Below are 27,139 nucleotides of genomic sequence, written 5' to 3'. Positions count from 1 at the left end.
AGATCGTAACCTGAGCTGAAGTCCGACGCTTAACTGACTGAGCCACCCAGGTGCCCCCGTAATATTGAAGACACCAAGGTTTTCCAACTGTGCTTCATTTTGACCTTCCGCCATGGTATTCCACTCGCTTTACCCATCTATATTTTATCTCCTATCTCTGGGCCTACATGATGTGTTCCATGAGGGAAGCAACCAAGTTCTATCCATTTACATTCTTCTATATCATGTACTTGTAAATATCTGAGTGACTAATAAAAGGTCACTGTAGACTGCTTTAATATAAAGCAGCAAGTGATGTTTTCACTTTAGGATACCTGTGCTAGGAACGCTCTCCTTCTTTTTTCCCACTGCCTACCCTGCTTTCTTCTTCCACTTGTAAAACTCCTATTCATCCCTCAAAACCCATCCTTTATGCCTTCAGGAAGTATTCCATGATCACCCCCTACCCCATCCCTGAGATTTAATCACTGCGTTGCCTTTCGACTTTATAAATGTTTCCCTTGTTGAATTTATGACTGTATTGTCATTTATTTCTTTATATATATTTTTTCCTTTGTGGACTGTGAGCCACTTGAAGGTAGGAATTGTATCTTCGTTTTTTATAATATCTGTCATGGTGACCAGCATTAGTAAGAGCTCAATGTTTGTTGAAAGAATGATTGAGTAAATAAATGAATGGAGGTGGAACCAGAAGAGCAGAGGGGTGGAGTAGGATACTGGACATTTATAACTGCAAAGCTTCCTCCCAGAAATACCTGTCAGGTAAGTCAGAGCATCAAATGGCACCTCCTTGTAGTCGTTCAGAAACATCTGGATCTGCCGCATACTAATCCGCAGGTCAGATTCATTGAATTCATAAGGAATATTCCAGCCTGCACAAAGCATAGAAGAATTAGAGACTTCAGTGCCAAGAGCTCATAATTCCACTCAGACATTGAGCTGTAGAGTTAAGCATCATGTGGAGCAGCAGCCTCTTTCAGCCCCATGAATATCAAGTACCAGGCCAACTATTAGCCCTGACATTTACTGCCAATGTGGGAGCTATTCTGCCTGAGAAAACATCCATTCTAAAATCAATTTTCTTATGGATCTCCCCATTTGTTAAGGTAGATCTTAATATGCTGGGATTTGTGGAATGAGAATAATTCACCCTGGCTGGAATACTGTGGTAATGCACAGGGTTCCAAAAATAACACTAAAGCATAGCTAGAGAGCAATATCTTATGATTAGGCAACAGAACTAAATCAGCTTGGAGAATTCCCCTCCTCAGGCTCATGGGAAAAATGGGATGGCCAGCCTTGAAGAAACTATCAAGGGTATTTTCAAGGGTATAATGATAAATGCCCAGAGGGGCTGGAAAAGTGACATAAATATGTGAAGTGGGCACAGTGTAAGACAGCAGAGTTCAGTGGGATGTGTGCTCAGCAGGGACATTTAATTTCCTCCTGCACATTTACATTCAAATAAAAATTTAGCAAAATAAAAAATTCGTGTTCTGGCAAAAAAAACACAACTGGTCTGTTGGCTCCAAGCCAAATTCTTACGTGGATTTTTGGAGATCTGGCATGGGTGGGAGAATAGTGGTGGGAGAATATGGTATATGAAACACAGATGTGGTGGGAGTGTCCAGCCCAGGCTGTGTCATCCCTGTACCCCTCAGTGGAATGGTCAGATGGTCTGGGAAGCTAACAGGGGCTGTGGGTGGTGGGAGAAGGAAAGGAAGAAGATGCTCAGAGAGAATCGCCAAGAGGACAGTTTGCCTCCACATTTAAGCCAAAAGAACAGCTGAAAATGCATCGCCTTGGGCCATTTCAAGGCTGTTGAACAAAATCAGAGGTAGCCCAATCTTTAAACCATGTGGATATGGAATCTGTATTTAGCAGTTGGATGTTCTGCTCTAACAAGAGCATTAAGTTAAGATAAAGTAGTAAGTTAGGCCATGGACAGGATATGTTAATAATGAAATTTATTTTTAGTTTTTCAAGAAGAAGCACAGGCAAATGTCCCAGTTGTACTTCCTTCATTGTTATGCACATGTTTAGAGAACTACTCAAAATTTCATAAATTACCTGGTGACAACTCCCTGGAAAATGGCCATTGTACCTAAGATAGGCAAATACTCACCAAAGGGAAGGGCTTACAATTTTTTCATTAACATATTACTTCAATAATTAGGAGACCTCTAATTTTGGAGCAACATCTCTTTTCTTGACATTGATAGTGACCTAATTATAGGGTTGTCAAATTTATCAAATAAAAATACAGGACAGTCAGTGAAATTTTAATTTCACTTAAACAAATCATGTTTAGTCTAAGTATGTCCCAAATATTACATGGAATATACTTATACAGCATTTTACTGGCAACCTTATCGGAGTATAAACTTGAACACATACCTGCATTTGTCTGTGATCTGTGCCCCAGCAGCCCAGGTACACTGTCATCGCTTACCTAAGGGTCCAAAGTTTCTCCTTTCTTGAACAATGGCGTGGAAGAAACATAGCCCGAACAACAGCTTCTGCCATATGACTGCCTTTGTACAGCTTTGGAAAAACACGGGGTCCGAGATGGGGTCATTGAGATAGGAGCGCAAAAGGTTGGCCCGCAGCCCTTTGGGGGGCTCGTTGGTCATTTTGATCCCATTTTGGAGAATGCTGACTGGAAATTTCTCTGATGGATAGCTGGTTAACCAGAGTCTGGAAGAACAACAGATCTAACTATTTAGAGCAATGCAGTAAGTTATATTAAAAAGCGATAACAAAAAATAATAGCTACCATTTATTAAGCACTACTGGATGCCAAACCCCATGATAAGAATTTAATGTATGTCCCTTCCTTGACCCTCTCAGCCACCCTATGTGAAGGGATTAGCTATTCCCTTATACCAGGGAGGAAACGGAGGCATGCAGAGGGCAACTGGATTTTTCAAGGACACACCACTTAGAAGCAACTGAAATGGGATGTGAACTCAGGGCTCCTTGACTCCAAAGGCCATCTTAGACACCACACCATATTCCTCCCCTGCAAGACTACCTGAGAATCTACTAGGTCAGTACGATACCTGGCACCCCAGGAGTTGCCAGGAGGGAAGGGAAGAGGCCATAAACAGGTAGATTGAGGTCCTACTTCAGGCTGCAGTTAGGTGATATTTAGCTCATACCATGCAAACCAACACAAGGCTACAATATAGTTTGAAGTAGCTGCCAACTTTTAAAAAAACTGGGACTTTCTTTTAAAATTCTAGATTCCCATCTTCCCTTTAAAATAATGAGAAAATCTGAACACAAGGGGCCTGCATTCCTGCATGGCAACAGTCACTTGGTATTAGGTAGTCACTGCTCTTCTCTAAAGGTCATGCATGGGCCTCTAGTTCACTGCAGTCCCCACCACTCTCCGTTGATGTCCAACACTGAGGCTGACTGCCCATGATGACTGCCACTGTACTGTGGGAACTAGAATATCTCCTGTGGCCAAGTCCTCTTCATTCATATATGTTATTCCTGGCTCCTATAGGCACTTGGGGTAATAACTTTTGTGTTAGGATCATATTACAGAAGACCATAATATCAGCATAAATAATTTTTTGTTCAATGTTCATTGTATCATTGATAGTGCTTACTCAAGCCACCATCCAAAACCAAACAGAATTCTTGAAACTAATTGGATTCCTTTAAACTCTTCTATGGATTTTATGGGAGTCTTACATGTATATAATAAACCATTGCCTAATCTGGCTTTGTAAATAAACACCAAACACTTTCCTATTTTCAGGCAAACATGACTAAAATGAAAATAACCAGGGGCACCTGAGTTAAGCATCTGACTTTTGCTGAGGTCATGATCTCATGGCTTGTGAGTTCAAGCCGTGGGTCGGGCTCTGTGCTAATAGCTCAGAGCCCGGAGCCTGCTTTGGATTCTGTGTCTCCCTCTCTCTCTGCCCCTCCCCCACTTGTGCGCGCGCTCTCGCGCGTGCTCGCTCTCTTTCTCAAAAATAAACATTAAAAAGAAAGAAAGGAAGGAAGGAAGGAAGGAAGGAAGGAAGGAAGGAAGGAAGGAAGAAAGAAAGAAAGAAAGAAAGAAAGAAAGAAAGAAAGAAAGAAAGAAAGAAAGAAAGAAAAAATAACCAGCAAACTTTGTAGCCTAAAACAGGAGTTGGCAAACCTTTCCTGTAAAAGGTCAAAGAGTAAATTTTTAGGCTCTGCAGGCCATATGGTTTCGGTTAGAACTACTTATATTGTGAAAGCAGTCACAATAGACAGGATGTGAATGAGCATGGCTCTATTTCAATAAAACTTTATTTATGGACACTGAAATTTAAATTTCATATAATTTTCATGTGTCACGAAATATTGTTGTTTTGATTTTTTTTCAACCATCTAAAAATGTAAAAACTCTTCTTAGCATATAGGCCATACAAATCAGGTAGCAGGCTGTATTTGAACTACAGCCTGTAGTTCGCTGACCTCTTGCCTGGAATAAGAGAACATTTGAGTTGAAAAGGGCTCTGAAGTCTGTCTGGTTCATCTCATCATTTTGTATACGCAAAAATTGAGGCCCAGTTTTGCTAGGCTTTAAAATTCACACAAAAAATAGGTAGCTCCTTCCAGTATTGATTAAAATTCCACAGAGCCCAAGAAACACAGGTTAGAACAGCATGGACATTGGTGCCTACACTACAGGTGAGATTTCTTCCATGACAATTTTAAAAATCAGATTTACTGACATTTAATCTACTTTCCCGAACACATCTCCTATTATATCCCCCAACAACTTCTCATAGTATATACCCCATATTCATAGAATAACTTCTCAGTGTTTCCTTCATACGCATCTTTGCTTTTATAGATGCTATCCCTTCCGGCTGGAATGTCCTTCCTGCAAAACTATCATCTTTCAAAATCCCAGGCAACTGTCAGGCCTCTAGGCACTCCCCAGCTTTCCCTTCCCTTTTCTGTGCTCCATGGTTCTTATTCAAACGAGTACAGCAGGTACTGCATGGCATCAACATCATTCATCCATGGTCTGTTTTCTGCTAAATGAGAACAGCGTTTGCTCATCTTAGCACTCCCAGCCACCAGCATGACATCTGGAGCTCAAGATTGGGGCCCCGAAACAGGTAGTGGTGGGGCAGCACCTCACCTGAATCTGATGTTAGTGCTTTCAGGAACAATCACCTCCTCACAGATCTTCTCCAGTGTAGGCATCCAGCTTGTGGCCAGGTGGCAGTTCTGTAACACCACCCAGGTCCCATCTTTGATGGCAGTGTTGATCATTTTGGCAGCAATTGAGCCTTGGCCTTGGCCAAGGGAGATGGTCTGTGTTCTGGTGCCTCCCATGCCAAGATCATCAGCAAACTTCAGCAGGCCTGAGACCAGGAAGAAAAGGGTTTTTTTGAAAGAGGACAGGCCAGCTAAGACCATATTAACAGGGACTATGCAGAAAGAAGGGCTACATCAAAATTCTGGACTTGGAAAGAAACTCACTGGCTTCTGTCAATTACAAAAATAAGCATCTCTATGGGGAAGCTTTAGACTTCTTTTAAGAGGATGAATGAAGCTACTATTGATTCCTCTTTTGTTCTGAATACATAGACATTCTTTTTTTTAAGTTTTAAAAAAATGTTTATTTATTTTTGAGAGAGAGAGAGAGAGAGAGGGAGACAGAGAACATGAGAAGGGGACGGGCAGAGAGAGAGGGAGACACAGAAGCAGGCTCCAGGCTCTGAGCTGTCAGCACAGAGCCCAGCCTGGGGCTTGAGCCCACAAACCACAAGATCATGACCTGAGCCAAAGTCAGATGCTTAACCAACCAACTGAGCCACCCAGGAGCCCCTCTAAGTTTTTTTTTAAAGTAATCTCTACCCCCAGCATGGAGCTTGAACTCATGACCCCAAGATGAAGAGCCTCATTCTCTTTGAACTGAGCCAGCCAGGTGCCCCAGGCATTCTTTATTTAAAAAAATTACAAACTGAATTATACAATACAAACAATAACAACAACAACAACAAAAATAGAGTCTGAGAGACAGAATTTCCCAGGTGCTAAAAATGAAGAGGGAACTCAAAACTAAAGAGATGAACACACAACCAAAGAACTAGAAACTGGGTTGTTACAAATGTATTTTACTAGAAAAATAGGCATTTGTACAGTGAAATTTCAAGTAAGTCTCTTTCTCTTCTCTTTTCCTCTGAGGCAGCCAATGTTACTAGCTTTTTGTGAATCCTTCCAAACATATTTTATGCATTAAATAAATGCATATATACTATTATGAGAACTGCAGAATACTACATTTGCTTCTTTCACTTAGATGTTTTCCACATCAATACAGGCACAGCTCAGAGATATTGCGGGTTTGGTTCCAAACCATCGCAATAAAGTGAATGATGCAATAAAACGAGCAAATGATTTTTTTTTGGCCTCCCAGTGCATATAAAAGTTATGTTTACACTACAATATTACCCATTAAGTGTGCAGTAGTATTATGTCTAAAAAACAATGTATGTACCTTAATTTAAAAATATTTTATTGCTAAAAAATGCTATCATCTGAGCTTTCAGTAAGTTATAATCACTGATCACAGATCACCATGAAAAACAATGGAAAAGTTTGAAATATTGCCAAGAATTACCAAAATGTGACCCAGAGACATGAAGTGAGCAAATGTTGTTGGAAAAATGGCACCAATACTCTTCCTGTCATCTTGGAGCCTGTGGCCGCCTGCTGGAAACAGGACTCCTAAAACGACAAATATGTCTGGAAGGCTGTGGTCCAAGGCCAATTTTCTTTGGAACCAGAGGGAGCACACGGCACTTCTTAAAACTGAAGGTGTTTATGCTCAACATGAAACTGAATTCTATCTACGCAAGAGATGTGCTTATGTGTACAAAGCAAAGAACAACACAGTAATTTCTGGTGGCAAACTGAAGAAAACCAGAGTACTCTGGGGAAAAGTAATTCATGCTCATGGAAACAGTGCCATGTTTTGTGCCAAGTTTCAAAGCAACCTTCCTGCTAAGGCCACTGACCACAAAAATCTGTGTGATGCTGTACTCCTTAAGGATTTAAACTTAACTGAGAGGTACCCGGGTTGCTCAAATATTCGACTTCGGCTCAGGGCATGATCTCCCAGTTCGTGAGTTCAAGCCCCACATCAGACTCTCTGCTGTCAGTGCTGAGCCTGCTTCAGATCCTCTGTCTCCCTCTCTCTCTGTCCCTCCCCTGCTAGTGTGCACACATGTACTTTCTCACTCTCAAAAATAAGTAAACATTCCTTAAAAAAAAACTCTCCTTAGTTAGACATTCTGTCATTAAAAAAAATACATACATACATACATAAATGTGTAGATTTGTTCTCTTAAAAAAATAAGAAAAGTGGAACTGATAGGTTGCTTGATGCAGGGTTGCCACAAACCTTCAATGTGCAAAACAAACAAACAAACAAACAAACAAAAAAACCAGATCTGCAAAGTGCAGTAAGGTAGAGCACAATAAAACAAGTTATGCCTGTACATACAGAAAAGTCTTATTCTTTTTCATGGTTACATAGCATTTCATGATTGGAATATACCATACTTTATTTAACCAATCTGGATGTTGGGTGATTGTGGACACATAACTTTTGCACTCATAAGAAATGGGGGGCTAGAACTGAGACTTTTGTAGACAGTTGGGACCTTCAAAGGGCTGCACCTTTATGTTAAGGTGGCCAGAAATCTGGCTACTGGTCTAGAAGCAATGCAGAAGCTCATTGGTGGAAAAAATAACTCTCTGCTGAGAAAACAAAACACTAAGCCTGTGCCACATGTGGATGAAGGGTGTGGGTTTATAGTACCTGTGGGTGGGATTCCCCAACTGAGAAATTTCCCATAAAATTGATATAGAATGGGGGCACCTGGGTGGCTTAGTTGGTTAAGCGCCCGACTGTCCATTTTGGCTCAGGTCATGATCTCATGGTTTCATGAGTTTGAGCCCCGTGTCAGGCTCTGCACGCGCCTCTGTGAGGTCACGCACTCCGTGTGACAGTGTGGAGCCTGCTTGGGCTTCTCTCTCCCTCTCTGTTTGCCCCACCCCTGCTCATGTTGTCTCTGTCTCTCTCAAAATAAATAAATAAACTTAAAAAAATTGATCTAGAGTGGCACCCCCCCCTGGGGTATCAGTGTTTGCATATGCAAAGTCGTTCTGTTAGGGCACTCCTAAAACCCAAGGTATTAGGAGACTCCCACAAAAGAACACAAGATTGCTGATTGTGAACTCACAATAAAAAATTACAAGCTACGTGAGGAAATACATCACTATAAGGGATAGCACATAAAACAATCAGGAGAATTAATACTCCACAGATTATATATGAACTCTGTTATGAGCCCAATTATGTCTCTTTCAAATCCATATGTTGAAGCCCTAATTCCCAGGACCTCAGAATGTGGCTGTATTTGGAGATGGGGTCTTTAAAGAGGTAATTAAGTTAAAATGAGGTCAACAGGGCAGGTCCTAATCCAACAGGACTGGTGTCCTTAAAAGAGGAGGAGACTGGAACAATGACATACTCACAGAGAGAAGACCATATAAAGACATAGGGAGAAGATGACACAGGGAGAAACTGGCCACAAACAAGCCAAGGTCTCAGAAGAAATTAACCCTGCCGACGCCTTGATTTTGGATGTTTAGTTTCCAGAATTGAGAGAAAATAAATCTCTCTTATTTAAACCACTGAGTCTTTGATATTTATTTATAGCAGCCCTGGCAGATTAATATAATTTCTGAAAAAGACCATGAATGAAATACATCTAAAAATCAATAAAGGAGGACCACAAAGCATAATAAAATTCACAGTTCTACGAAAAAAGAAATACATGGATTTGGAATAAAACAAATAAAACTTCTAGAAATGGAAAGCACTGTCACTGCAGATAAAAACTCAAAGTACTGATTAAAAGCACAGGGTAGAGACAGCCAGAAAGAATTAGTGAGCAGTAAGGTCTGCAATCAATGATCCATCCAGTAGTACTCATATTGTGGTTTCCAAATCCTGTGGCCTGTTTTGAAAGAACTGGAGTTCCTTAGAGAAATGTCTGTACAAGATGAGCCCAGAATACATGCTAATTCTATACGGCAAGGATGCTATATAAAACCACCGGGGTTATGTGAAAACTACTAGGCATGAAGGGGCCCCTACAGGCTAGAGACTGAATGATTTGAAAACCAAAAAGAATAGTAAATAATAAAACACCACCATGTTTGAAACACCCACTATGTTAAAATCTACGCATTCACAATGGCACAAAGAAAATCTTATTGCTTAAGTAACTTCACAGGATACCAGGGCACTAATTTATTAATATGAAGTTTGAGAAATCAAGAGAATGAACCAAGTGTCTATTCTGCTGGTCCTTTTTGAGCTATAGTCAGAGTAAACCAAAGAGTTGACCAAGGAAATTTTTCTTCATAGAGGAGTTCCAGCGAATAAATGCAAACATAGTTGACAGAATTAAAATATCATTTTGTAGCCCCTAATGAAATAATGGATCTGGGGATTGATTTTTTTAAGGCCACTAAAATCATCAGGTCAGTTGTTTCCAAAACATACTGGAATTATCTGAAAGACTTCTTTTTTCTTTTTTTAATGATTATTTTTGAGACAGAGAGAGAGAGAGAGAGAGAGCAAGAGAGAGCACACAAGCAGGGGAAGGGCAGAGAGAAAGGGAGACACAGAATGTGAAGCAGGCTCCAGGCTCTGAACTATCAGTACAGACCCTGACGCTGGGCTCAAACCCAAGAACCATGAGATCATAATCTGAGCCAAAGTTGGACACTTAACCAACTGAGCCATCCAGGCGCCCCTACCTGAAAAGCTTCTAAAACACAATGCCTGGGCCTCATTGACAAAGATTTTAATTTAATTGGGTGAGGGTGTGGCATGCACATGGAGGTTTTCCTTAATCTGCCCCCTGCCCCTCAAACTAGGTGATTCCATTGTGCAGCCAAGATTGAGAACCATCACATTAGCTGTGAGGCTGATGGGAAACTTTACAAGGGAAGCAGAATGGGAAGGTGGATCACAGTGACAGTGCCTGAGTCCACTGATAAAACTTAATCAGAAAGGGAAAGACAATCAGATAGTATATGCTTCCTGGTGTGAGGCACTACAAGGGATACAGTACCCATGAGGTCTCCTGGGAAGTTATCCAAGTTAAATCTGATCAGGCCTCTAGCACAGACAGACAGGAATATGCAACATATGCCACTGGACACAACTGGCCCATCCTTTGCCAGCACATCATCATTTTACAGACCATACTATGACCTTTCCTCCATTTCTCTTTACCTTTCCTGGTTTACCCTCATTGCTCTAATTTAAATCTGCCACATAAAGGACATAGGGGTTAAAATAAAGCTACTAGAAAGGGACCATTAATTTATCTTTGACAATAACACTGTGGTATGGGAGCGTGGAAAGGGTACTAGTTCGTTTCAGTTCCCTCCTCCGACCTCCTCCCTGGTGCACAGCTGCCAGCTTTCCATCCAGGTCAGGATAAGTGTCAAACACCTCAGGGGTTACAAAAGAATGGCAACCTTGTCATTTGCATTTCTGGTACTTTTCTTCATTCAGCCACAGAGAAAATGAAAGCTTTGAGATCCAGCGGAACAGAAAACAAATCTATTTCTGTCAATAACTCATACCTGTTAATATGCAATAATTGATTTCTGGAAAGATACACAAACCAGTAATAATGGTTACTTCTGGAAGGGTTAGGAGGAAGATATATCTTTCACTCTACACAAGGGTTTCTCAACCTCAGCACTACTGACATTTTGGGCCAAATAATCCTTTGTTGTGGGGGACTGTCCTGTGCACTGCAGGATGTTTAGTAGCATCCTTGGGCTCAATCTACTGGATGCTAGTAGCACCCCCTACTTGTGACAAAAAACGTTTCACCACTTTGCCAAATGTCCCTTGAGGGGGCAAAATGGTCCTGGTGGAGCCACAGTCCTATACTTTTCCACATTGATTTTTTTTTTTTTTTTTTTTTTTTACTATATACAGTTATACACAGTATTAGTCATTACACTTTAATTGGGGGCACCTGGGTGGTTCAGCTGGTTGAGCATCTGACTCTTGATTTCTGTTCAGTCATGATCTCACAGTTCATAAGTTTGAGCCCCACTTTGGGCTCCACACTGTCAGTGCAGAACCTGCTTAGGATTCTCTCTCCCTCTCTCTTTCTGCCCCTCAACTCACACGCATGCATAGGCACACACTCTCTCACTTTCTATGTTTCTTCTTTTTTAAATGTTTATCTATCTTTTTGAGAGACAGACAGACAGAGCACCAAGTGGGGAGGGGCAGAAAGACAGGGAGAGGGGCGCCTGGGGGGCGCAGTCGGTTAAGCGTCCGGCTTCAGCCAGGTCACGATCTCGCGGTCCGTGAGTTCGAGCCCCGCGTTGGGCTCTGGGCTGATGGCTCAGAGCCTGGAGCCTGTTTCCAATTCTGTGTCTCCCTCTCTCTCTGCCCTTCCCCCGTTCATGCTGTGTCTCTCTCTGTCCCAAAAATAAATAAACGTTGAAAAAAAAAATTAAAAAAAAAAAAAAAAAAAAAAAGAAAGACAGGGAGAGACAGAATCTGAAGCAGGCTCCAGGCTCTGAGCTGTCAGCACAGAGCCCGACATGGGGCTTGAACTCCTGAACCATGAGACTATGACCTGAGCCAAAGTCAGATGCTTATCTGACTGAGCCACCCAGATGCCCCCTCTCTCTCAAAATAAACCAACATTAAAAAAAACCTTTAATTTAAAAATTAAAAGAAAAGAGAAAAGCCTAATTTAGAGAGGCAATAGTATTAGAAAATGATTTAGGATGAAGATGATAAACTATCACCCAGTAGGCTAAATCTAGTCCTGGTCTGGCCCTCACAATTTTTAGGAAAGAATTTGAATGAGTTATCAGGATGTAAAAATGGGTGATTTCTGCATTTCTGATTTCTCTTGAAAAATCAGGTGACCTAGCCTTCCTGGGCTCACATTATCAGAATGGCATGGTGCTTCGGGGCTGAAGAGGAGCTGCTTTCTTTAGGTGGGAAAAGAAATTTTCAGTGGCCTCACCCTCACCTTCACCTGTTAACTGTTCACATTTCAAAGCATCTGAGTTTGAGATTCTTGCTGGAAGGGACACGCTGTTGTCATCCATTCATGCATCCTGGGGTATTTATGTTTTTCACACAACATTCTGCCCTTACCTGCCATTGGGTCCGCACCTGGAGACAACACAAAAATCAATGGTGCACAACAACTGGAATCATTGTAGGACTCCTGGAGATCAAAGGTAGGGGCTTCAATGTATACACTGCCCATGTACTCAGCGATGAACTCCCGAATGGCTGGAACCATTTTGTCAGGCCGCAAACATCGTAGGATTACCATCCTCTCCAATCCCTGAAGGAACTTCCAAGATCCAGGGAATGTCTCCTCATGGGGCCAGGTGGAGTCATAGATAAGCTTCCACTCATCAGCATTTTGTTCTAAATGTTCCATCAGGCCTTTCAGTTTGGGCAATGCCGAGGCACGAACCACTTCCGCCCACGCCTTCTCGGACAGCCATTCAGGAGCTGGGTTAGGGAAGGGGTTGTCCAGGGCGACACCTCCAGTTAGAAGGAAATACCAAACCTCCTCATTAATTTGCTTTTTCTCTTTCATGATGCCGATGGTGAGGAGGAGAGAGAAAAGTAGCTTGTCCTTCTCAAACAGAGAGCGGCAGACATTGTTGTAGATGCTGAGGGTAAAATGTTCGATGATGTACTCAATGCGACGGTCCAGTTCTTCACTTTTATTGCTATGAGCCAGGGAATGCACATAGAGGTTTATGAACCATGTCAGGGAGTACTGGTACATTGGCTCGATGTGGGCCAGGTCAGAGATACAGAAGAAGATGGTGGCAGAATGGACAGCCACTGGCTTGTAGCCCATCCGAGTCTGATCGATCTGTGTTTCTGTCACTGAAGCAATTTTCTGTTTCTCAGATATCTCCTCAGACAGCATTTTGGAGGAGGACAAAACTTTGATGGCAGTCTCATCCTCGAGGATGTTGCCCTCAGACAGGGAGAGGACTTCCAAGATCTTATCTTCAATTTCTTTTAGCTGTTTCTTGTTCTTGGCGCTTTCTACAATCAACTCGTTCTTCTTCTCTTCCAGTTCTGGCTTCTCCTTGGCAGCCACAATGCCAAGGAGCTGATCCTGGAGACCTAAGGGTGTGATCATGAAGTTGAGCAGGCAGACTTTCACAGCGACTTCAGGGAGGTAATGTGGGTTCCTCAAATGGGTTGTGATATATAATTTAAAATCCCTGGAGTATTCAATGATGTTTTCACCCAGCCTCATGTACTCAACCCCTTGCTGTTTAAATGTGGACTTGAGCAAGATGGGTTCAATAAATGCATCCAGCTCCTCTCCAACATTTTCTAGCAGGACGGGGGTGCCAAACTGCAGGGCGTTTTCCAACGTCCTCACATAGCTGGCATCTGAGAATTTGATGACGGAGAGCTTATTTGCTTTCTCCATATTCTTGATCCACTTATTGGCCTGCCCCTGAGGGTCAATCATTAAGGCCCAGCGTCTGGAATTGGACACAATGATGCCATTGTCAATGGAGAAGGAGTCAATGGGCAGCCCAGCAATCTGCCAGGCCCGGATTTTTACAGGATCTCCTAATGTGTTGCTGAGACTGAAGTCACTAGAGCCAGGGATGACCTTGTCCTTACACTGGGCCAACCACTGCTTCTGACACCTTGCCCGATAATCCACTGTAAAGGCCCCCAGGTAAGCCACAGTCCCTGAGGACAATAGCACATCCCCTGTTAGATTTGTATAACGGATCCCCAGCTGCCGGGTGGCTTCTGTCCATCTGTCCTTCTCTCCCCCAAGACCACTGATCAGCTTTTCTGCTCTGATCAGTTTCTGGGAGCAGATCTCAATGTTTTCCTCCAAGGTCCTTTTCTTGGTGTTCATCTCCTCAAAGTTAAGATTCAGGGCCTGGAGGCGGTCTTCCACCAGCTTCAGTTCTGCTCGTTTCTGGTTCAGTTTCTGCATCTGTGCGTCCAGCTTCCCCTCGGCCTCTCTCAGCCGCTCCCGTTTGGGAGCCACCACTTTGGCCACGCGATCATACACCTCCATGGCCCTCACCCACTTGCACAGACCTTCGCAGGCAGATGACACATTTTTAATGACAGCTGGCTGGAAATCTGGGTGATCGATGAACCTTTCCCGGATCCGCTTCATGATCGTTGGAGGGATGTTGTCTTTGTCATATGTCTTAAGACTCTCCAAGAATTTCAGATCTCCAAGAATCTTTCTTGAAACTCCCCAGTAATCCTCTATCATTTTACCTATTTGGAACAAGAAATGGATATTGGACTATTATTAAGACATTCTGGCTGAGACTTCAAGATTTGCAATGGCTACTCATATTTGGGGAAAAAAATCCAAGGTCCTACCAAACATTTTTAGTGCAGGAAAATACTCTGTTTAATAACCATAATGATGGATATATGTCATTATATATTTGTCCAAATCCATAAAATGTATAATACCAAGTATGAACTCTAATATAAACTATGGACTCAGGGTGTTAATGATGTGTCAAAATAGGTTCATCAATTTTAACAAATGTACCACTCTGTTACAACAACAGGCGATGCTATGCACGTGTGTGGGTTAGGGGTATATGAGAAATCTCTGTACCCTTCTCTCAATTTTGCTGTGACCTTAAAATTGCTCTAAAAATATAAAATCTAAATTAAAAAAAAAAAGAAAAATCTAAGTTTCTTACCATGGTCCAGGAGGCCCACTGAACTCATCTACCTCATCTTTGAGGCCTTGCTCCTTGGACTTTAGTCAGGCAGAACCTTCTTCAACTCCTCAAAGATCTTAAGTGCTTCCCTACCGTAAGCCCTTGACCTAGACTGTAAATAGCATCTGCTGGCTCTCAACCAGACTTCAGTTCAATTGTCACCTCTGCTGAGGGGCACCTGGGTGGCTCAATGGGTTAAATGTCAGACTTCAGCTAAGGCCATATCTCACGTTTCATGAGTTCGAGACTCGCATCAGGCTCTGTGCTGACAGCTCAGAGGATAGAGCCTACTTCGGATTCTGTGTCTCCCTCTCTCTCTGCCCCTCCCCTGTTTGCACTCTGTCTCTCTCTCCCTCAAAAATAAACATTAAAAACAATTTTTTTTAAAGTTACTTCCACTGAGAGCTTTCCCCAGATTTCTATCACTACACTGGGCTACTCTATCCCTCCCCCAGCATTTTCTTTCATCTCAGCTGCTGGAATGTCGATTCCCTTTACATCATTTATCCAACCTGTGATTTTAATGTTTTATTTATTTTTGAGAGACAGAGAGTGACAGAGTGGGGGAGGGGCAGAAAGAGGGAGACAGAGGATCTGAAACGGGCTCCATGCTGTGGGGCTCCCAATGTGGGGCTCAGACTCACAAACCATAAGGCCATGACCTAAGCTGAAGTCAAATGCTTAACTGACTGAACCACCCAGGTGCCTCTGAATACTCCTTTTGAAGTCTGGGAGGTGGGCTAGATGGTACCCAATCAGTCCCTGTGAGTGAGTCTCAAGAGAAAGAGCAAGGGTGAGGAAGCGGCATGTAACTATAGAAAAGGCCATCCTTGCCCTGTCCAGAAACAAAGCAGGGCCCTTATTCTCCTCAGCACCCATCCTGCCAATGACTGAGCGAGTCTTGATCCCACCTGGGGCTGCATCCCTTTTGTTGACATGCTGGAAATGAGTTAGAAGCCCTTTTGGCTCACAGCATTGTAAACACTTGCCAACCTCAGGTTAATCAAAAAAAGTTATACTTGAGAAATCATATTAAGTACAATAGGTCAGATGTGTCCTGTTTCTAATGCAAGCACAGTAACCAAACAAGTATTTCTCATGAAGGTTTTTGTCTGCATTCAGGAAAATGATCTGGTTCATTTAAATTCAAGGTACCCAAAATGAATTAAATGGTCTTATGCTCTGTCTTAATGTTCTGGCTAAAGTTGTGTGGGATAAATGAATAATACACACAATTCACTTCAATAAAAAAAAAAAAAGAAAGGAGAATGGTGGGTCCTGTGCTGATCAAGTGATCCAAGAAGAGAATGAACTTTCGTGACTTTGGCCATATTTTGCGTATCTTGGCAGTTCTCCACCCTGGCTGCACCTTAGATCACCTGGAAGCTGAATATATATATATATATATATATATATATATATATATATATATATTCACACACACACACACACACACACACACACACACACACACACACAGCTCAGTCTGTACCCCTGTACCCAAGACCAGTGGAGTAAGAATCTCTAGGAATGCAGGCACGGGCTTGAGCATTCTTTACACTCCCTAGGTGGTTCTAGGGTGCAGACAGGGTGGAGAAGTGCTGGACTAGCTCATTCTTACTCAGCTGTTTCCCTAAGGGATTCTCCTGTGAAGTCCACTTCCTGCCTGTCCATTCCTGATCACCTCTATCTTCTTCATGTGGTTTTTGGCCTGCCACCAATCAGGGAAGAAGAAGTGTTAGTCAGTGGAAAGCAGAAGCCAGAGGCTCCTGAACGAGGGATCAGGGATTTAGAACCTTTCAGAAGGAATGGAGGAAGATCAGGGCTGTTCCCAGGACAGGAGGATTCAAAAGGCAGGGAAATTACTGAGATGGGTTCTTAAAGTCCTTGTTTAGCTCTAAGACACTGTTATTAATAATACAAAGTTCTACATGTAATTTGGATTTTAAGGAGGACAAATACTCACCTACTAATTCTTCTAGGTTTAATTATATGAGGAGCTTTCTTTCCTCCCTTATGCCCAAGTCTCTGATTCCTTGTCTTCCTCCCTTTGCCCCCTTCTCTCTGCCTTTAACTGTTTCTAGCTCTTCTGTTCCCTCTGCCTTCCTCCCTCCTCACATCTCGCCCAGTTCATTACCTCTTCGTGCACATATGCATGCCTGAGCATGTGCGTGTGAGTCCAGGTGCCTATCTCTTTCCATCTCCCTGTATCTCGGTCTCATTCTCTGCGTTTCCTTCTCTGGTTTCCTCTCAGTTTCTCTCTTTCTCTAGCCTCTGTTTCTCACCCTCACAACCACACACTACTCTGTGTCAGCCTTTTGTCTCTGCAGCCTTCATTTTTGTAATGATTTTCAGTCAGGGGCCTTGACTAAGCTCAGCTTTGCCTAAAGACGCCTGCCTTTTCCCTACTGATTGAGAGAAGTGAGGAAGGAGAGAGCTGTGTGGATGAGTATGCACCTCCTGGCACCTTTCTGATCTCTTCTGGGACTCCAGACCCTGCTTGGAGGCCTGGGGCAGTGGGTGGGGGCGTGGTACCCCTCCTGCCAGGGAAAACAGCCTGTGAAGGCTGCTGGGAGGGATGGGAGCTGAAGGGGTTTACCGCTGCCGCTGGAGTCCGGCTTCCTCTCTGGTTTTAGCCCTTTCATGACGCAGATGCTCTCCATGACCAGCTTGACAGGGCCGGGCGGGTTCTGCATGGACTTCACCAGTGAGATGTCTGCTGGGTTCAGGGTGTCCAGGGCAGCAAGTGCAGCCTCCAGTGCCGGCATGGCCTCTGCCAGGTCCCCCTCACATTCATTCTGTGGGCAGCACAGGGACAGAGAGGGATGAGTGCCTGGCACACCAGGCGCTCACCTCTTGGAGGAAGCTGGAAGAGGCTCTTCCTGCCCCTCCATGTCCTTCCAGGACGGTGCCCCCTCCTGGAGTTCTGCACAGGAGGGTGGCTCTAACTACTGAGTGGCAGCAGGCAGGCATCCATGGCTTTTCAGGGCTGTGGTTTTGATGCCTTGGACATTTGAGAATTCACCTGATTTGTGGTCTAAAAAAAAAAAAAAAATCAAGCTTTGGATTCTAAACAAGTTCCCAAGAGATATATGCAGTGGGTAACTTCACACCCACTGATCAAGATGGGTTGAGAAATGGAGTAAAGGATGAGGCCCAGGGGTTGAGTGACAGCTGGGAAGGGGATTAGGGCAAGCTTGGGGGAAAAATAAGGCAGGAGGGGTGGGGGAGGGTCAGGGATGGGGTGAGGTCCGGAATGTACTGTAGCTCAGAGATGAGGCAGGGGTAGAGTCAGGGATAAGGTGAAGCTTGGGGATAGGGTGGAGTTTAAGGCAATAGTTTAAGGATGAGGAATAGGAACAGAGATTAATCCAATGAAATATTATTCAGTCATAAAAAGGAATGAAGTATTGATTCATGTGACAACATGGAAAACATGCTAAGTGAAAGAAACCAGACACAAAATGCCACCTGCTATATGGCTCCATTTACATGAAATGTGCAGAAAAGGAAAATCCATAGAGGCAGAAAGTGAGTTAGTGGTTGTCAAGGGCTGGGGGAGAGAGAGGAATGATGAGTGACTGCTAACAGGTTTAGGTTTCTTGTGGGGTGACAAAAATGTTCTAGAATTAATGGTGATAAATGTATACCTCTGTGACTGTACTAAACACCTCTGAATTGCATAACTTAAAAAGGTGGAGGGCACCTGGGTGGCTTAGTCAGTTAAGCATCCAACTCTTGGTTTCAGCTCAAGTCATAATCTCATGGTTCATGAGTTCAGGCCCCACATCAGGCTCTGTGATGACAGTGCAGAGCCTGCTTGGAATTTTCTCTCTCCCTCTCTCTCTGCCCTTCCCCACCCTCTCTGTCTCTATCTTTCAAAATAAATTTTAAAAAGGTAGCTATTAATGGTATGTGAATTAAATCTCAATTAAAAAAATTTTTTTAACGTTTATTCATTTTTGAGCCGTCAGCACAGAGCCTGATACAGGGCTCCAACCCACAAACCATGAGATCATGATGTGAGCTGAAGTCCAACGCTTAACTGAATGAGCCACCCAGGCGCCCCTCAATTTTTTTTTTAAAGAAAGCTTAGCATTGTAAGATTTTAGAACTGGAAGGGACCTTATAGGCTATTTAGTAATGCAATTACCAAATAAACAAAAATAAAAACAAGGTCTCAGTAGGCAAAATGAGTTAGCCCCGGTCATGAAGCTCCAACTTTGGGACCCTGGTTCACACTCTGTGAATACTCTGTTGGTTGCCCTGCCCTACAAATGGTCACACAGCCACAGCTGAAATGAAGCTTCACAAGAGAACAACAATTCTTAGGCAAAGCAGCATGTGTTGAAGTCCATATCCCACAGGTGTATTGTAGGCAAACAAAATAAAGGTGGCATCACCTTCTTGCATGCACTTGTATGTATCTTCATGTGTGTATATCATGGATTTTTTATTTTAGGTTTTCTGATTTTTAAATAAACTTGCATCAATGTTTTGTTTGGCTTTATTATACTAAAACAACACCCATGCCCTCCATGAAACACGTCAGATGTTCCCAATATCAAAATGAAATGCTCCGCTTCAGATGGCAAAAATGGCCCAGTCCCAGGGGTAACTCAGTTTGCTCCCTCTTCCATCCTAGGATAAGTGCCAGAGTGCAATGCAAGAGGAAAAGAACTGAAACCAAAGCCTGCTGTTTCTCATGGTCAGCTTCAGATAAAGTTGGTGGCAGAGGAGAAAAAAGGTGTTGGCTCAGCCACAGCTTTGGATTCTTGGTGGAATTTCAATAATCCCAGGTTCCCACAGGTGCCACCAATAGTTCATGTTCCTTTCTTATCATGTGCCAGACAACCAGTGGCCCACACATGCTTCTTGTCCTCCAGTGGCCCAGGAGCTCTGCTCCCTTTCCTAAGGAGCAAGGCCTGGGTACCAGCAAGCTTGTTTGTCAAGTGATGCAAAAAGGCTCTAATTATAAGACTGTGTGTACACTGATTCTCAATGCTGGTTCTGCCTCAGAGTCACCGAAGAACATTTAAGGTCATCCTCATGGTCAGGCCCCACGCCCCAAGATTCTGATTCATTCAATCTGGGCGAGGCCTCGACACCGCCTTTTTAAAACTCCAGAGGTGATTCTGACACACAGCTCTGTTGAGAGACTCCAGCTTACGCTCTCGAAACTGAGAACATGGCAGGAAGGAACAGACTTTGGTGCCCAATGGGGGAATGGCTACTTGATGAGAGAAGAACTTACTTAAAATGGTCACTGAAATGGTTATATGACATTTTGAAAAAACAGGTGTGATAGGATGTTAAGGAAATAAATAAGCATGATGCAAATTGCAATTATGTTATGACTGCAATAATATAAAACTATCCGTGTGTATAGACAGGGGCTAGAAGAAAACTTGGGAAATCAAAAAGATGTTAAAGCTGAGTTCTTAAATAATCTTTCATACGTGTTATTACTGTTACATCATTTGTTTCTATGATAAAAAACATTGATTAAAAATGACCCCAGTTGCTTAGCAATTCAAGGAGCAGCAGGGCCCTTTGAAAGGTATAAAGCACGGTGCACTCTCAAGAAACACAATCAACTCTGCAGCAATTCTGGAATCAGTTATTAGCCTCATTAGGGGGAAAAGAAACGATTCATTCACTTAAAAGAAATGACTGCTGTAAGTGAACTATTGTACTTGGGAAGCAAGTATTTGGGCCTCTTTCTCTGCCAGTCTCCTCACTGTCCCTGGATAGATTCCACTTGCATGGCTGAGCCTCTCTGCTGCAGGGGCCACCACACTGGGGGCTTTCCCAGGTTACCTCCTTTCTAGGGGTGGGAGGAGATAGGAGGAAATTATAATCCTTGTATAGAGGGGGACTGTAGCTCTGAGAAGTTCAAGGAGGGGTTCTGGTCCTCAGGAAAACTCAGAGCAAGCACAGCATCTTCCTCCTTCCTGGGTACACCTCCTGACTCACCTCATTTCCGACACTCAGGGATGACACGGCAAAACATCAGACCTTACCCTTGACACTGAAACCCAAAGTAGCAGTTTACTGCCCAGGAATGGGTGTGGTGGGTCGCCTCCATGTCACCTCCCTCCCTCCTGCTCCAGCAAGTCCCTGTTTTCCCCTGACATTGTGGAGTAGAATCCAGTGATGGTACCCATATTTGGAAAGAGGCTGTCCTTTATTAAATAGGTAAATCCACTTGGTACAAGGTAAAGAACAGTTGTGGAGAATATGCACCACTAAAGTCTGTGTGCTGGACATGTGCTACAAAATTTACCTGTTTTTCTCTTACTATCCTCACTTAATAGGCAAGAAAACTGAGGTTAGAAAAGGGACAGAAAAAATACTGAGCCTGATGTGCCCAATTATAATATTAAACCACGGAGGAACTGCAAATTCCTGTGCCTACAGGGGCCAGGCCCATGATGTGACTGTGGGAAGTGGGCTGGGTGGGGCTTTGGGGAACTGGAAGACACATGGGGCATCATCTATTCAATACTGCTGATGGGTGTAACCCAGAAACGCAGGTCCAATGTTGCCAGAATGCTTGATTTTTTTCCCCCAAGAAAAACTGAACATTCACAATTTTTACTTGAAATCTCCTAATTTTTAAAAGTTGAAGATTGTTTCAGACTTAAAAAAAAATACTGTGTGTGTCACAGGGTAAATATACACTCCCAAATTCAGTCACTTGGTAGCCACATGACCTTGGACAAATCATTTAAGTTCCAGTACTATAATTTCCTTATATGTAAGCTGGGAATGATATCATTTGCCTTGCAGGGCTGCTGCAATGATAAAAGGCAATGGTATATCAAGTATGAGAGAATACAGTCTCCATGAGGGAAGGGATTTTGTCTGTCTTGTTCACTCTTCACCCCCCACTGCCTGGAAAGGCACTAGCACACAGCAAGTGTTCAGTAAGTATTTGTTAAATGAAGGACTGCAAGAAACCACCGTGGTGCTTAAGAGTAGTAGCTATTACTATCATCTTGTCACAGAATGGCAAAACACCTGCTGGATTATGGTTCCTGGTGGTCACCATCTTCTATGGTTCCAGTGGCCTCTTGTCTATGCCACTGGGACATGAATGAGCACACCTCTCTCACCCAGGGCCTTCACTGTGTGACTCTGAGATCAGGGATTGGATCTAAAGGAACCTATGAGAGGCCAGGTCTCAGGACTCACTAGAGAAAAGCCAGTCTATAACACCTGTCCTTTTCAAGAAGGTGCCCCATGATGTATTTAACCTAGAATCCAGACATAAGCTACTTCCTATTCAAGCTCTTTTATGAAGAATGGTCAAAAGGATTTTCTAATTCTGAATAGGGACAATTATCTTGAGCTAAGTGCCAACAGCGCTAAACCCACTAACTAGCTGTGCAACTCTGAGAAATCACTTCACCACTGAACTTCAATGTCATTAACTCTCAGATACTGATACCTGTCATTCCCAAGTCCAAGGCAGTTGTGACACTCAAATGGAATTGTGCAACTGAAAGGGCTGAGAAATATATAGCATCACATGAATGTTAATCAGATTTTCTTCTAATATCAGAATGTAGGTGAAGCCCTGCCCAGGGCTATTCTTTGATACAAGAATCACCTTCAAGTGGCATCTTCTAGGTTCAACATTCTGTTATTTGACAATGATTTATTCCACCCCTGTAACATACCAGGCACATCTGAGCAAAAGATGATGGAGGTGGAGGAGACAGGCAGAGGGACATCCAGTGCAAGGGCCCTGGGGTGGGAGTGTGCCTTTGCACTTATCCGAGGAATAGTTAGGACGCCAGAGTGGCCAGAGCAGAGTGAATGAAGGGAAGGTAATGAGATGAGGTTAGATCATGTTGGGTCTTGTAGGTCTTGACTCTGAGTGAGATGGAGAATATTCGGAAAACAGTAATGCTTCCTGGAGAGAGCCAGGTGTCACAAAGACTTGCTTCACCACTTACTAGCTGTGTGATGTATGAAAGTCAGTTGTCTTCTTCAGACCCCACTTTTCCCTGCAGGATGGGTCCGACCACATACACTGTGCAGGACTTTGTTAGGCTCTTGTGAGATCATGGATGAACCCAGAAAATGCTGGTTCCCTCCCTTTCCTCTTTGGCTTTTTATACCTTGATTCCTTGAGCAATGGCAGCAGCAGCGTTGGCTTCTTTTTCATCCGCCTGCACCAGAAGTTTCTTGGCATCAGCCTCTTTTGTCTCCTCTTCAATTTTCACCATCATCTTGGCGGTCTCCTCGGAGGTATGGATGAGCTGAGGCTGGAGAGCAGTCAGTTCTACTTGCATAACTGCCACCTAGCAAGAAGTGGGGGGGGGGGGCAGCGTCAGCTCTATCATCACTGAGAATGGCATGGTTGGCAAGAGTTGAAACCATTCTCCAACCTATGATATATGCAGAAAATACTAATGATTTTAACATGGTCCTGGGTATGTATTTGTTGGCTGGAGTCTCTTTCTTTGATCTTTCAATACTTAGTTACTGAATGCATACTATGTACTGTAAATTATCAAGTACAGGTGCTAGGCACTAGACATAAAATGGCAAACTTAAAATTTTTTTTAAAAGGTACAGTTTCCTCCTGTGCTCTTGAACCTACATTTCAGTGTTGGGGGCAGGGAGATATAAAACAGAAGCAAGTTAGAAAAAAAACAAACTCCTACTTTTTTTTTTTTTAGTCTGTGAAGGAAGCATACATGAGATACCTAGGGTAGAAGAAACTTTCAAGGTCGTTTTTCCCAAGAGTCAATGCCTTCTAGAGCATTCCTGTCAAGTAGTTTTCTGACCTCCTTTTGAGTTCCTCTAATGGTGGAGGGCTCACTCCCTCTCAGGACATTTGTGCCATTTTTCACCTACTGGCCCTGATTCTACCTTCTAAGGCAGCTCAGATGCATATCTGAGGAAGGTTTCATAATCCTGCTACCACAAGCATGTGGGAGAAGCACAGCATGTTGGCCTGCTTAGGAGCACAGGTTCTGGAATCATGCAGAACAGGGTTTCAGTTTTGGCCTGACTGTTCACACTGGCTACTCACAAGCCTGCATGTGTGATTTTGGCAAGTCTCCTGGTCTCTCTGCATCGTGGTTTCTTTGTGTGTAACATGGAAATGGTAACAGTACTTTCCTCATACACAGCACCATCATATGGAAGGGCTCAAGGAATGTTAACTGGCACCATCATTCTCTTTTCTGGTCTAGACTGCCTTGCTGCTCCTCTAACAACATGGTTTGCTCACCCTTGCCTGGACAGAATCCAATTTTCAAAACCTCTCTAACAGCCAGGGACCCCCAGGAACAGAACGAGGGAGGCCACCTCTGCTGTTCTCCCCCATCCTTGTGTCGTAGTGCTAGTGGGTTTGCTGTACTCAGTGGCAGGTCAACCTACTGCGAACCTCAATTAGTTCAGTTCTTTATTGGTGCTGAAAATCCATCCATTTATACAGCTCTCATTTTAGATGGTTTTTCAAGTGGCTCCAAGCACAAATTAATTACTAATTCATATGCCAGGTATTTTGCTATGGGCTGCACTTGTGTTAGCCCATTTAACCTTTGTAATAGCCCTATGATGTGAAAACTATTATCCCCCCTCAGATCAAACTGAGGCTCCAAGGGGTGAAATAACGCATTCAGGGTTCATCCATGATGAACAAGATATCAAGATCTTAAAGAAAGACAGAATCTCCGAGGGCTGGGTTTAGGCTGAGGCAAGCAAGGTAAAGCTCTACAAGAAGAGGTGCAGATGCTGTCCTTATGTAGTGACCTCCTGAATTCTGCACCTGAACAAGTGCCTCACTGTACCCACCTAAGCCTGGACCTCTTTGTCTCTCTTCTACTTTGGCAGTGCTCACCTGTGAAGATGCAAATTCTAGTTTCTGCAGACCTGTCAGGTAACGGTTCCTCATCATTTCAACCTCGTGTCTCTTGGTATTCAGGAGCGTCTTGAAGGTTAGGATCAGTTCGAGGTAGGAAGTGGGGGTGACGTAGTTGTGTCTGCGAAGTGTGTTATAGTAATCAAGTGACAGGTCCTTCACACTTTCCTGGAAATATTTGCACATGGAGATGACCCTACCAAGGACACGAGGATGGTTAGGCAGGCCCAACGTCCTCTAGAGAGACCTACCACAGCTTTGGCTACAGACGTGAGGATGTGAGAAGGTACACACTGACTATCGCCTGCTAGAGTCCCAAATTCTCAGAGACAGGCCAACATAGCTGCAAGAAGGTTTGGAGAGATATATATTCCTACTAGAATGATTTTCGAGCAAGTAATTTCTATTTCTGGTCACTTTGGGGAATCACCAGAGCTTTGAGTAAGAGTTCTTAATCTTAGGTAGTCTGGTGAAGCCTCTGGATTTTGCAGAATGATAGTCTCAAAATCATAAAAAAATACATAAAATTACAAAAGGAACCAATTATGTTGAAATCGTTTTCAAAATATTGATTTTTTTTTTTTACCGTTTTTCAGTTTTGAGAGAGAGAGACAGAGCATGAGTGGGGTAGGGGCAGAAAGAGAGGGAGACATAGAATCTGAAGCAGGCTCCAGGCTCTGAGCTGTCAGCACAGAGCCTGATGCGGGGCTCAAACTCACAAACCATGAGATCATGACCTGAGCCGAAGTCAGACGTTTAACCAATTGAGCCACCCAGACGCCCCCATTTTCAAAATATTTTAAAAAACAAATTTGCAATATATCAGTGGTCAGCAAACATTTTCTGGAAAGGGCCAAATAGTAAAAATCAATGGGTCACATGGTTGAGTAGTGGTAACTACTCAACTTTGCTGCTGTTGTGTGGGGAAAAAAATGGCATGGCTGAGTTCCAACAAAACTTTATTTATAAAAACAGGCTGTAGACTGGACTTGGTCAGTGGATCATGGCTTGCTGACTCTGCATTAAATAATAAGATGAGGCAACAGGTCTGAAAACTACAACTTTGAAGGAAATGATACACTAATGCATCTGTAAAGACTGAATGTGTTATTTAAAACACACACACACACAACTGGGACTCCGATTGGTAACAAGTCCTGCTAATCCTACTGGGGTTTACTGCCTACATTCATCATTTAAGGAAATGCAAAATACCAGTTGGATGTCAATGAAAATGAACATATAATTTTTCTCCATTCACATTAACTGACCCTCTGAATTCTATCCCTGAGCCCATGGACCCAAGTTAAGGGTCTTGTGGCCTAGAGAATAAAGTTCAAAGTTCTTAAGGAGGAATTTATAGGCATCAATACTCTGACCCCTACCTACTTTTTCATTTTCCATTCATTCATTTACTAAATAGCCATTGAATTACTATGTGCCAGGAACCTGCTAGGCACTAAGGATATAGAGTCAGACAAGGCAGATAATGTGACTACTGCCTTCATATGGGGCACCCAGGTAGATAACATTCTCATCTCTTCCCTTACTCTAGCCAAAATTAAGGGCATTTTGGGGTTGTTTTTTGTATATCTGTGCTTTATACATAAAAGAGTAAGTTTTTTTTCACTCTCAAAACAACCGGTTTTCATCCCCTTGGTAGCAATGTCATCCCTACCGAGAATGCATGCTCCAAAATGATTGAAATAGCTATATTATTAGAGCAAGGTTCTCATACCTATGACAACAGTGCATCCCCAGGACAATTCTGAACAATGAAATTTCATTCTTTTTCAGCAAAGGTGTTTTATTAAATATCTAAATAAATGTGATTTTCTCTTTTTAAATCTTTTTTTTTTAATTTTTAATTTTTAGAGAGAGAGGTAGAAAGAGTAGGGGAGAGGGAGAGAGAGAGAATCTTAAGCAGGCTCCACGCTCAGCATGGAGCCCAAAGTAGGGCTTAATCCTACAACCCTGGGATCATAACCTAAGCCAAATTCAAGAGTTGGATGCCCAACCAACTGAGCCACACAGGGGCCCCTAAATGGGATTTTCTATATATAAATCAAGAAATCATAAAACAATAGTAACAATACAGCCAATATCTGGATTTTCAATTTGGAATATTTGGTTGGGGTACTAAAATGCAGCTAATGCTTACTCTATCCGAATATTGTCATCAAGCTCCACATCTTCCAGAAATTTGTTGGCTACCAACTCCAGGGCATCTGTGGGCCAGGACTGGAACCAATCAATCGTACAACAATTGATCAGTGAAGGGAACATCCGCAGGCGGTTCCGGAAGGCGTCCCCAATTGGGCTCATGGCTAATGAAAAGCAGACTTGGTTAGTTTCCTTCCTCCAAGGCAAAGAGGCAGGCAGGTTTTCCAAGGATTCTGGTGGGTAAGAGGTTGGTTT

General features: G+C 43.1%; 1 protein-coding gene across 2 annotated transcripts in view; it reads right to left on the bottom strand.

Moving 5' to 3' along the window:
* The window catches only part of DNAH3 (dynein axonemal heavy chain 3), a 169,565-nt gene that overhangs the window by 11,604 nt on the left and 130,822 nt on the right, over nt 1-27,139 (bottom strand). For both annotated transcript variants that reach the window (XR_006708093.1, XM_045460406.1), the window contains exons 49-56: nt 26,883-27,048; nt 24,701-24,917; nt 22,968-23,150; nt 17,438-17,636; nt 12,233-14,374; nt 5,141-5,366; nt 2,453-2,697; nt 756-872 (exon numbers count right to left, since the gene is read on the bottom strand). Coding sequence is in view for 1 of the 2 variants with exons in the window: in XM_045460406.1 (XP_045316362.1) it covers nt 756-872; nt 2,453-2,697; nt 5,141-5,366; nt 12,233-14,374; nt 17,438-17,636; nt 22,968-23,150; nt 24,701-24,917; nt 26,883-27,048 (3,495 nt within the window). In the remaining variant the exon portion in view is untranslated. The remainder of the gene's footprint in view (nt 1-755; nt 873-2,452; nt 2,698-5,140; nt 5,367-12,232; nt 14,375-17,437; nt 17,637-22,967; nt 23,151-24,700; nt 24,918-26,882; nt 27,049-27,139) is intronic.

Source organism: Leopardus geoffroyi, chromosome E3 (genome assembly GCF_018350155.1).
Source record: "Leopardus geoffroyi isolate Oge1 chromosome E3, O.geoffroyi_Oge1_pat1.0, whole genome shotgun sequence".
Taxonomy (NCBI): Eukaryota; Metazoa; Chordata; class Mammalia; order Carnivora; family Felidae; genus Leopardus; species Leopardus geoffroyi.
Note: the sequence above shows the minus strand (reverse complement) of the source record. Positions and strands in the feature narration are given on the sequence as shown.